This window comes from Pinus tabuliformis, chromosome J, assembly GCF_031772625.1.
Source record: "Pinus tabuliformis cultivar Carrire ecotype Pingquan chromosome J, CPIR1, whole genome shotgun sequence".
Lineage (NCBI taxonomy): Eukaryota > Viridiplantae > Streptophyta > Pinopsida > Pinales > Pinaceae > Pinus > Pinus tabuliformis.
This window is the reverse complement of record NC_142295.1, coordinates 1379153272-1379165259: the sequence shown is the minus strand read 5'-3', so window position 1 is coordinate 1379165259 and position 11988 is coordinate 1379153272. Positions and strand designations below refer to the sequence as shown.

Genomic DNA, 11988 nt, shown 5'->3' with positions numbered 1-11988 from the left:
AGTGTTGAAATTGAATAAGTGAGGATGAAAAAGCTGAGATTGAATGGCACGAATTTGCCAAACTGGATATATGATTTTCATGCCCTTAAATTTAGTTGTAACATATCTCTTAAAACTATAACGCTCTTTCAAATCCTGGAAGTACTTCAAAGACAATAAACTGGTGCAGGTAATGATACAAGAGGAAAGGTGGAGGGAAGGGTGGAAATCTGCTGGAACAACTAGAATTTTCTGTTAGAAGTGAACAGAAAGTTATTGTTCTGAACATGTGGGATAATACTTAAAGAAAAAACACAGTCCTTTCTCTTTAAGAACAACTAGAATTTTCCTTTCTGTTAGAAATAAACCAAAAGTTCTTGTTCCGAACATGTGAGATAATACTTACAGAAAAAACCATAGCTCTTTCGCTTTAAGATCTCATCGAATATATAAATCCTGCAGTTACTTTTTGGTAAAAAAGTTGCCCCTGGGATCTTGGAAACTTCTTGTAGTCTTATCCTCGTTAGACCCTTTCCAAGTTCATAATGGGTATATTTAAAACCTGTTATTCAAGCCTCTGCAATCAACTGCTTTGCTATGTTAGTCAGATGTGAAACCGCTTTCTTTGTCTCCTCTAATGCTGCATCCCTCTCAATTAATTTGCCTTTTAGATCAACAAGCTCTGACATTAACCCTTCTTGTAAACTCTCTTCTGGTTCATGAGATCTCATGTTAGTCTCATTATGACAATTGACTCCTGTAGAATGATTGTCAGAAGATACCTCCAAAGATACTTTATTCTCTCTTACCAGCTCATTGCTAAGATTCACAAGATTTCTTAGTGCATGCATTCCGGCCTCAACATCTAATTTAGCAGCCTCTAGCTCCAGCTTCTCTACTGCCAATTCCCCCAAAGTTTTATTCCCTATTCTATTTTGTACAGTTGCATGTAAAGTGTTCAAACCTTTTGCTTCCTCAATCACCTCTTTACGCATCGTCATGATTTCTGTTTCTCTGTCTTCCCATCTGTTGAAAAGAACTTTTAGTTCTTCATCTTTCACCGCCAGAGCTCTACGGGCAGCCAAGATCTCTTTTTCTTTCTCTTTGAGAAGCTCTTTTAAAGCTTCAATATCAGCTTCTCTTTGTTGGTACCTCTTCATATCCTCAGCTGAATTTTCCCGAAAATGCTTAAGTTCCAATTCCCTTTCTATCAATGCACGTTTAGCAGCAAATAGCTCATAATTGGCTTTGATTAACAAAGAATCTTCATCCATTCGTACACCTTTACCTTCTCTTTCTGAACCCGCCAAAGCTGCTGTAAGGTCGGCAATATTCTTCATTAACAAGTTAGCTTGAGAGAGTTTCATCTCGTTATTGTCGCAGTCAAGCTGCATCATATTCATTTTCTCTTTCTTTTCCTCCAGCAAATGGGTTGCTTTGACAAGCTTATCTTCTTTAGACCCCATAAGGGCTTTTAACTCAGACATTTCTTCATGCAATTCTTCCATATACATGTGGGCAGAATTAAGATCATTTCCTTTATCCTTCAAGTTAAGTTGCATTGATGCCAGCTCAGCATTCAGTTTGTGCATTTCCAGCCTAGTTGCAACCAGTTCGGACTCTTTGAGCCATAATGAAGCTTGAGTATCGTTGAGAGCTTGAGTTCTTTTCTCCAGTTCATTCTCAAGTAAGCGTACATCCATAACAGTCTGTTGCAAATGGCTTTTGTCCCTTTGCAGCTCAGCCTTCAGTTGATCCACAGTTTTTCTTTCACAAAACAAATCATATTCAAGCCCCTTTTGATGTTGCTCTGCAAGCCTGAACTTTTCCCTCTCATTCTCAACTTCTAATTGAGCATCTCTCAGCCTTGCTTCGTATGATTCTATTGCACTTTTCTCTGTAAATAGTTCGTTCAGCTGCTGTTCAAATTGGTTTTTTTGAGCCCTAAGATTGTCGCTAGATGTCTCAATTGACCTCTGAGAACTCATGAACCTATTCTTCAAATCGTAAAGACGGCTACTCACCACCTTCAATTCTTTTTCAGCGGCCAAAGCTTTACCTTGATATTTAGAGACTTCATGTACAAGCTTTTTCATTTCCTGTTGGGCAAGCAGCCATGCCACCCATCGTTTCTCCAGGTTATTCTCTAAATTTTTTATCTTGCCCTCTTCTTCCTTTCTTTTCTTCTCGGACTTCATCAAATTATTCTCCCTCTCTACCAGTACCAACTGCAACTGCTTGATCTCGTTCTGTTGCTTGATGATCACTTGATTTGCCTCGATCAAAAGATTGTCTTTAGCCCTCAAATTTAGATTAGCTTGAGCTAGCTGCTCATCTTTTTCTATCACTTCCCTGCTCAGCATTTCTAACTCCGCCTCTTTCGATGCCAAGGCCTGTTGTGTGCGGAAAATTTCTTGTTCCCTTTCCATTAGAGCAAGCTTAGTCTTAGCCAACTCTGAAGACACAGCATAAAACTCTCCCCTGGATTTTTTCAATTCTTCTTCAAGCTTGTTCTGCAGGACAAGGGCAATCACAATCTTTTTTTCGCGCTGGCCCAAATCAGCTTGGAACCTATTGACCTTACCCACATACAATGTCAGGTCTCTCTCTGTAGCTGTCAACTGTTCCTCTTTTCCTTCTAGAGCTTCCCCATTAGCCTGGAGATCTGATTCGAGGACACAAAGGTTGATATCTCTTCTATCTGTCATCTTCTGTTCAGGCTTCTGTGCCGGCAAAAACAATCCATCCAGAGCAAGCCCAGCAGGATCCTTCAAGGCGTTGTTAGGATCATTATTGTGAGTGTTATGGTTGTGATTGAGCACATGACAATTTACCTTCCCTCCGGACTGATCAAGAACTGAACTAACAAACAAAGCATGGCTTTTCTTGCGGGGAAAAAGTGGTGGGTTTCCATTTTTCCTCTGAAACATAATATTTGTCTGCAATCCAAAATTGAAAATAAATGTGTGTCCAGACAAATAAAGTTAAACCAAATCACTAGCAAAGGAATGGTTTTAGTACATACCCTAAGACAAGGATGAATTTGGGGTTTTCCCAGCCGAGCACCCACAAAATATGTTGCTGATGATGGTGATGCCATGGCAGTTGACTCTCTGTGTCTGACAGACCAGCAGTTGCAGTCTTTCGGGCTTTTTCATGTCATCACATCCAGCACAACCAGAGCAAAGACAAAATAATTTCCCTTATGTACGTCAAAGCCAGACAAGTAGAACGCTGCTATACTCCGAATTTGTGAGCACTGAACAAAATGGTTTAAGTTCTGCTAAAACTCCGGTAGAAGGATCTGAAAATGCAACTGAAAACGAACACGATTGACACCATCGTGTTGACCACGCATTCGGCGCACGGCCTTTGATGTTTGTTTAGTAATTAAATTAATTACATGGTCGGAACGGGCGTGAGATGGCGTGAGAGAGGACCCACAAGTGGCCATCAAAGACACTTTCTGTTCTGGAGATTCACGAACTTCACATTTCTTCGAAAACTCCATGGCCGCTGCACAACGGCAAAAGCCAAATAATGTCGGCCCGCTCACCACCAACAATCAGGGAAACGTTCTCGAGGTGTAGGATAAAGGGTATTAATTCAATTATAGCTTTGGAAGGAATTTGTATTTAAAAATCATAAACTGCAGCGTACCTTCATTTCATCGTAAATTGTAATGGCAGAATAAAACCAAACCCCTAAGTAAAAATACCATGATTTTAACACTATAGAGGTTATCAAATTTCCAAAAAATCACACAAAACAAAAAATAATCACACCAAACAAAACAATCTCGATACCAGTTATACAACAATTTCGCAAAACGGTTTAATACCTTATGTCCTGAAGTCTTTTTGAAAGGGCTTTTGATCGATCACGCGCAGTGCACTGTTGCGAATTAGCATTTTGACCACAACATAAATTGTTTAGAAATGAATTCATTCTTGGGCTTGACAAAGCAATCACCCCCAAAGTTCGGAAGGTTGTTGGAAATTGGAATACTCTGTAAGTAATGATGGCATGGCATTGTTATTATGATTATAAATGAGTAATAATGACTTTTCTATTAACTTAGGTATTACCCTGTTATTATGATTGTAAATGAGGAATAACAATCACTTTTCCATCAACTTTTGGTTTTTGTTGTTACTCAGTTTTTTAAACTAGTTTAATGCGAATAATATATTTCTTTAAATGGTGTATAAATTTTAATAAATTTGAATTCATCGAGTTGAAATGCTATTTTAATAAAATGAGGTAATATAAACTTTGGTGGTATCACTTATTTTAATGGTAATATTTTAATTTCCATTTATTTAAAATGTATAGATATATTTAATATTTTGAGAAAGAAATATTTAAAATAATTTTTTTTTGTTATATTTTTATTTGTAAGCTTTATTTTTACCAAAATCATGTTAATATGTTAAAATGTATGCAAAGACAATAAACATTTTAGATAATCAATTCAAATTAATCATTTAAATTATTAGTAATTAAATTTTCAAAATTAATTTTGATGAGTTTCAGAGTGAGATTGGGCAGTGGTCTACTCCCAAGATTTCGTGGGACGATAGAATTTGTCAGATTTGTGATGCTAAGAAAGTGTAGATGAAAAGCACTTTCTTTTTAGAATACTCTGCTCTTGTCCACATCCTCTCTCAATTCCCTATCATCACCCACACCTCTAATCTTGTCTTGAACTTATTAAGCCAACCCAACTATAGCTATCTCACTGATCACAGAAACAAGATTTTAAAGAATAACAATTAGACTCTCTTTTCTTGATGTCCAATAATAAGTCAAAAGACTAATAAACATTAATAATTATTATCATCAAAAATTATAAATATATTATTTAAAATTATTTTGTATATATATTGAGTTATATATTTTAATATATATATACAAATGGTATATTATTTGTTTTAAAATTTGAGTTCACTGATATTTTAATTTAGTTAATTATTTTATTTTAAATGGATTAAAATCTATGTCCAAATCCCTGCATCAGTTCAAATTTTATTTTTGAAGTTTTACAAAGATAGGGAGACGATCAAAATTCCTGGGCATATTTTCGCAAGGATCAAAAGTATGGCTTAAACCAGAATTTTCTCCAGTCTTATGGGAATTTATTAAAAAACATTTGAAATGCCTTTTAGATTATACCATGCATTAGTTTTCCTTGTTGCGAGACTATAAAAGGCGTGAGGTGGGTTCAGCATGACCCACATAAATGTGAATGAAATTCCATTTCTTTTTTTGGTGGGCGGTGTTTTATCTTTTAAAGATTATTGTACTTAATAATAGTAAAACTTTTTATTTTTCAATAGGAATGACGGCTTTACTTTTAGCTAAAGTGGATAAAAGTAGATATTTGTACGTCATGGTGTTGGATGTTATAACGTCCGAACAGATTATTGGAAACATTTTTACAATAAAGTATAGCAAAAACCATTATAAAAAATGGAAAATGAAAATTCGATATTATAAAAACAGTTGAGCAAAAAAATAATCACATATTTTATTATATTTATATTTTTCTCTAAATTATTTAATCCTACCATGGAAAATAAAGCAATTCAATTTGACAAAAGCATGTTAAAGCAATGTTAAGGAATAGATCATTTTAATCCAATTATATTTATATTTTCTAAATTATGTAATGTATTAAAAAGATGAAGTTGTTAATTGGTATTGTATATTGAATTTTCTATATTATTTTAGAATTTTTCCATATATATATATGTCAAGTTAAATAATTTAAAAGTTATATAAACAATCATTCTTAGATTTCTTAGAGCCTAGCTAAATCCCAAAACATATGAAATGGTTATGGTTGTGATGGTTTTCAATAAGAGAGGGTTGGTTGCACACTATAAATGTATTTTTTTTATATAGTTTGGTTAAAGTTTATTTATTTTTGTGTGTAAAAAATTGAAAAATATTATTTTTTGTTTGTAACCATTTGGATTTTTGTTTTTTTAATGTTACATGAAGATTTAGGTGTATGATTATAAAGTAAAACAAATCAAGTTATGCCAACAAAAATTCCATATTATAAAAACAATTAAACAAAGAAAAGGAATCACATATTTTATTATATTTATATTTTTCTCTAAATTATTTAATGATACCATGGAGAATAAAGCAATTTAACCTAACAAAAGCATGTTAAAGAAATGTCAAGGAATAAATCATTTTAATTTTAGTCTAATTATATTTTCCAAAGTATGTAATGTATTAAAAAGATGAAATGTTTAATGATGTTTAATATGTATTGTGTATTGATTTTTCTATATTATTTTAGAATTTTTCTATGTGCATACATGTTAAGTTGAGTAATTTAAAAGTGTTGGCTTGTTGGGGCCTGATCCAGGTTCAGAGTTAATTAGCCAAATAAATCCTTGTACTACTGGCCTTTTCGGCAACAGTCTGCGGAGCGCAAACTGAGGTCTCACCCAAAGTAGTATGGGGGGTGCTGGAACTAGGTTTCTGCACCCTTGAGATGTCTGAGAACTGTTAATCCCTTCATGCAAGTTACTTCGTGCACTTCTTTGTCCCTCGCGCCCTGATATACTTGCCTTTGTGCAGCCCTAACCAGGGGTTGTGGGGCTTTCACGCTGCTGGAGCAGAGCTCTACACTATGTCCCTAAGTCACGCCTGAGATGTTACTTATTTTCCTACCTCAGTTAGTTATCTTCACGTAAATGGATGCCTTATGTTATATTTATTTATACAACACATTCATATGAGTTCGTGCAACAAATACTCAATAAACTTGTAATTCATACCCAATAATAAATAAAACAGGAAAAGATACACAAAAATATGATTAAACTTCTCTTTATTGATGTTTCCAATGGTTACAGACTCGACCTGCCCTGCAGACTTAGCTGCAGGGGTCTGCGCACTCAGCTACAGACTACTAGGCCTCTACGCACTCAGCTGCAGAGCCTTCTTCTACTCTACAACCCAAGACAAACTTTACACTTCGATTCAATCCCTTAGACTCATCATGCTTCTAGTTTATCTCTTCGTTATCTTTTACACTTAGAGCCTCGCTTTATTTATACAATCCCATGGTCCGCGAGCCATGGGTAGGTCTATCAAGCCGACATTACATTACAAAAACAAGGGCGGACAACCCTGTGACTCTATTATGACTTTGCGCTCCGCGCCCACAAATCGCGGAGCCTTTACAATGGACTTGGTCAAAACTTGGGCTTTAAGCCCCAAAACATGCCTTGGGGGGGTTTCCACACCCAACAGACCTCCAATACAAATACTGTGACTCGCCCTCGAGTCACTCTGTCGGTGCGGAGATCTTCGCGTGGAGTCCCTCCAACTCTGCTCGAACTACTGCAAGGTCGACAACACACTGAGCGACTGCTTACTGACTCTCATGTACCTATTGTTCCGAGACCGCGATGTCAGGACTACTTCCCTGCATCTTTTCCTGCGTCCCCTGCATTTGTGTGAGCTTTCCTTCAATTGTTGTTGTAATGGTGAAGGCCTCGTCAATCTAAGGCTGAATGCGTGCCTTCAAGACTGCTTCTTTGTGCCGTGTTGCATCCACCTCTTCTTTCAGGGCTTTGGCCTGTTGCATTCACGCGAGCCTCTAAGTGAGGGCCACTGTCTGCGCAATCCCTTTGACATTGTTGTACTATTGCTAGAGCTCACACGCCTCTGTTTCTAAGCATTGGATGTTAGGGTCCTCTTGCAGATTCGTGAGGACTTCAAATGACTCCTCCAACATTCTGGTGCAGTCCCTTACTGCACTGTCGATCTCATCTAGCCCTGATGTAATAGCGCTGATGCATTGTTCTCTTACTTCCAGAGGGGTGGACGGCTGCGTTTTCAACCGCAGCTCTGCTATCTGAAGGTTCAACTCCAGCTGAACCTTAGTCATTTCATCCCGTGCCTCACGCACCACTACTGCTAGTTTGTGGATGCGCGCCTCTACTGGTGCATCTACTGGGATGGCCAACTTAGGGACCATATGACAGGCTTTTTCTAGTACCTGTACCATCTGCATGTTCTGTGCCAGCACTTCGTTGTGCTGCAAGCTCAACTGCTCCATGTTGATCTTTTACTTGCTCAACACTTGCAGCGCGCGACTCTCCCTAGCCTACAGTTCTGCAGTAATCCCATCCTGCAGAACGTATAGCGTCTCCCGCGGGAGTACAGCCATGTTGATCCCGATACCCTTCAGTGCACTAATCGTAGGCCTGTCGGCCTCATTGGTTGTCACAAGTGCCCCTTCTGGTAGCACTATTGTATTTGTTGTTCGAGAGCACAACATTTGTTCTACTGCAGTTGTCCCTATTGCGAGGTTGGTTGAAAGGATACCAACCTGAGGAGTGCGCACCTGCAACTCCTGCAACTGCGCTCTGAGGGCCCCCAACACAATCTGATTTTCTTGCGCGAAGTTTTGGAGAGCCTCAGAGGTGACGTCGCACACCGTCTCGTCGATGTTGTGTAAATCACCCTCAGTAAGGGTGATTGGGTCAATAGACAACTTTGACGCCTTGACCTTCTTGCGCGACCCTCCTCTTCCTCTGCTTCCTGCCTATGCGAAGGCGACTTTTGGCCCTCGTGCGCCTTCTTGGCTGCCTCCTGTGCGGCTGCTGCTGCTGTGGCCTTTTTCTGTTCTATTGTTGTCTGTGGAGTGTCCCATGCCTCTTGCACTTTTACTGCCATTGCCTCTTGCCTTCTCGTCTTTGCCAACTGTGCCATGCGCAGTTTGGCCTCCTCTTTCTTCTTCTGCACCGCAGACTTCTCCATTGCCGCGATGTCTGGGGCACACCACTCTAGCGGCCATGTCTCCAGTACATCAAAGATTACATCGTCCGTGGCTACAAAGGGTAGCTCTCTCCATTTCTTGGTCGGGTCTTTGCGCGCTTTGATATAGATACTGTGGAGGTCCGCTTTAAATTCTAAAAGCTTTGCAAGCTGTTGTAGACAGTGGATGATAACCGCGGCTTGCGGTTAATCCCCATTCTGATGTTCATTTCCATGAACACCTAGAATATCTTACTGTCATAGATCGGGTTCACATCCTTCGTGGCCCAGAGCGTTGCGTACTTCGCAGCCTCTCGTAGATCCTTGTCAATTGTGGGGAACTGACTGTCCTCCGGCAATTCCCCTGCCACGAGCACTATGGACAGCAGAAGCCATGCATAGTGGAACGTTTTACCTTGTTCGTAGGCCTCGCGGCAATTTTCTAGGAACTCCTTGCATAGGAACTTGGACCAGTTAAACTGGACCCCCTCCATTCACTACTCAGCAAGTGCCTCCACCGGCGCGGGTACCTCGTCCGCACGGCACTTGCGCGTAACTTTACTCACCAGTATTTGGTCACAAATTTTACTTCTTTGTTGTTGATGCTGGATATGGCATAGCTCCTTTTCTTCTTCTCTAGCTTGTACTTCTTCTTCATGGCCTCCACAATGTCTAAGTCACTACTCTTCCCCTCCGAGATATCTTCGGGGTCCTCACCTTTGCATGGGAGTCGAGTAATGCGGTGGATTAAGTGGTCCGTGATGGGGATGGGCTCCTCCAGCCACAAACACCCCCCACGCACTAGGCAAATAAGTTGCCTGATGATGAATATTATTATTGGGGCGCGGTGGAAATGTGGCACCCAGAGCAGGTTTAGTAACCCTACCTTTTCCACTCCGCGTAACCACTTTTGCGGCTCCAATTCGATAACCCCTGCTGTAGTGTTATGCTTGGGCTTCATGAGCTACGCGGTCTCTAGATGAGGGAACTTCTCGTGGTCAGCGAGATCCCAACCTTCAAATTTCAAGCTCGGCACCTGTCCCAGGTGTGTGCCCTAAAAAATGATGTCGTCCAGGAGGAGCGGGTCTGGAGAGAGCACTTGCTCTCGTCAAGATCCTTGGGCACTTTTTCCTTCCCTTTCTGCGGGGGGATATAGGTGGGCAACTTTGTTGGAGGGTGCGTAGGCTCAGTTTCTTCCTCCATGCCTTCATCCTCATCTTCTTCAATAATAAGGTCCTCCAGGTCTTCCTCCTCCTTGCCAGTTTCCAAGTTAATTGCTTCCCCTTCTCCTCCATTTCTAACCTGGTGCGCAGCAGGTTTCGAGGGGACACACGTACAGGAACCATCAGTTTTTTTTCTTTCTTCGACCTCGGCGTGTGTGGTGATTTAGGGATTTCTGCCACAATCCCGACGCCTTCAGGGGCATCCTCCACAGTCAGGGCCTACGCGGCCTCTTCAACGATCATCTTTGCAATTTCCATAACTTCTTGTGACGCTGCCATCTTGCTAGTCTAGAAACCTTTCAATTGCATACTCAGGAGCTCAATTAACGCTCAGCACAGGGCAAACAGATCTTGGCTCGGGATATGCAGGGCATACAACAACTCAATTCACAAATGACCAAGTGTTATTTGTTGGGTAGCCCTTTGTAATTTATAGCGCCTTTTGAATTTGAATTCGACCATTCCCCCCAAATCCGGTTCATTAATTCTCCCTTGGCAACAGATTTTCCCAAATCTTGCCCATAAAGCGCATCTTAAATGTCTGTTGCCCGCTCCATTTGGCCTCAAGTCGAGCATCACATTGTGAATAGTGACTCCAATGGTCACTTTCCAGCGAACCCGTGCGGCAGCATAGCCCCCTTATGCAGTCACGGACCTTGTGACTCTTTGCTTCTGCACGCAGCTCCCGGGCAGAGTAGTTTATAGTCCCGTGCCTACTTTCAACTTCCTGGAGTGCTAAGACTATGCTTTCCATAGCTAGTCAGGTGGCCATGCCACCTCTATAAGGTTTCATCCAGTCATCCATCAGTTTTCCTAGAAAATACCCACCTTTTATTATTGTTTGTTGCGTTGCGCACTTTACCATCAACATCACCCCACCAATGTTGATCCGTTTAGTAATATGTGGTCCAATCTAAGGCATCAGTTGATCAATTCTCGACAACAATCCCCAAATTCGTCAATGCGATCATGCGCGCCTTGCTTTGTCATCCTAGGTTCTTTATCGAGGAAATCCTTCTTGATCTCGTCCTCCAGCGTCTTGGCTTCCGCTTCCAGCAGAGCGCTTTTCTCCCTTAATTGCACCCTATCGTTCATAAGTTCTTGAAGCCTAAGTTCACCCTGTCGGACTTCCTTGTCAGGTCCCAAGTGTTTTTCTTCGTTTAGCTATGCTACCCCTTCTTCGAGGGTTCCGTGAACTGTCGAATCTTCCAGTGCGGGCTAGGCATTTTATGCTCTATGGGGATTACAGCGTTCGCTCCATACTCCAGCCTCGGAGGCGCTTGCGTCGTTAGTTTCTTGCACGTGGTCCTATAAGCCCATAAAACCACTAGTACGCACAGGTCCCAATCAGTTTGCTGCACACTGTGCAGCTTATTCAGCGCTTCGCATACTTATTAAAGGCTTTTGCGTGGATAGCCTTCTCCACACTTGGTCGCTCCATACTCCGAGGCTCCAACTGGAGGGGCCATTTGAGCCATTGCCTCGCCCACACATGCTTACTAACCGTGTCCCCTAATGCGAAGATTGTGTGCATCCACACAAATTTCATACCATATGCCCGTATCCTCTGGAAAGGTGGGCACACAGACTGTTTCGTCCTGTACTCTTATATGTTAATCACATCTGAGGCTTCTCAAGTCGTATGCACATCGTTCTCCTGCATTTGCGCCAATCCTTGAAGCTTCCTTAGTGTGTACCCCACCACCTCGCAGGCGTAGCGCGCAGTACCCATTTTAAAGCTTTGAAACATTTTTGTTTCGGCACTACTCTTTCAAATTTTTTCAAGAAGTCATCCACCTCACTTAACCCATCATATGTAAGCAAATCCATTACCTCTGTTGATACGTAGTGCAACGATCTCGTCATCATGTTACATTTCAGCATGGTTACCTCGTGTAATCGGTTCTGCCATCACTCTATCTCCTCGTCAGAATCCAATGTGCAGGAGCTTTCGCACTCCCATGAGATTTGTCCATCCGCAGTTGGGTTCACCAAG

At 40.9% G+C, this 11988-nt stretch overlaps 1 protein-coding gene across 2 annotated transcripts; it reads right to left on the bottom strand.

The window, feature by feature from the left end:
• Positions 1–425: 425 nt before the first annotated feature.
• LOC149232487 (uncharacterized) lies at positions 426–3951 on the bottom strand. 2 transcript variants are annotated; one of them, XM_089379429.1, is made up of 4 exons: positions 3821–3943; positions 3640–3683; positions 3005–3495; positions 426–2918 (listed from the first exon to the last, which is right to left on the bottom strand). In XM_089379429.1, exons 3-4 carry the CDS (start codon positions 3077–3079, stop codon positions 549–551), a joined length of 2445 nt encoding a protein of 814 aa, XP_089235555.1. In that variant the 5' UTR covers positions 3080–3495; positions 3640–3683; positions 3821–3943; the 3' UTR covers positions 426–548. The 2 variants fall into 2 exon arrangements, with proteins under 2 accessions (XP_089235555.1, XP_089235556.1); XM_089379430.1 differs by lacking the exon at positions 3640–3683 and having other exon boundaries at positions 3821–3951.
• Between the last annotated feature and the right edge of the window lie 8037 nt (positions 3952–11988).

What these genes read in the sequence shown, in the direction of transcription:
- LOC149232487 (XM_089379430.1), bottom strand. Translation starts at nt 3,079, where the DNA reads ATGGCATCACCATCATCAGCAACATATTTTGTGGGTGCTCGGCTGGGA. An exon ending in AAATTCATCCTTGTCTTAGG is followed by an intron (nt 2,919 to 3,004) that starts GTATGTACTAAA and finishes TTTGGATTGCAG; the next exon opens with ACAAATATTATGTTTCAGAG.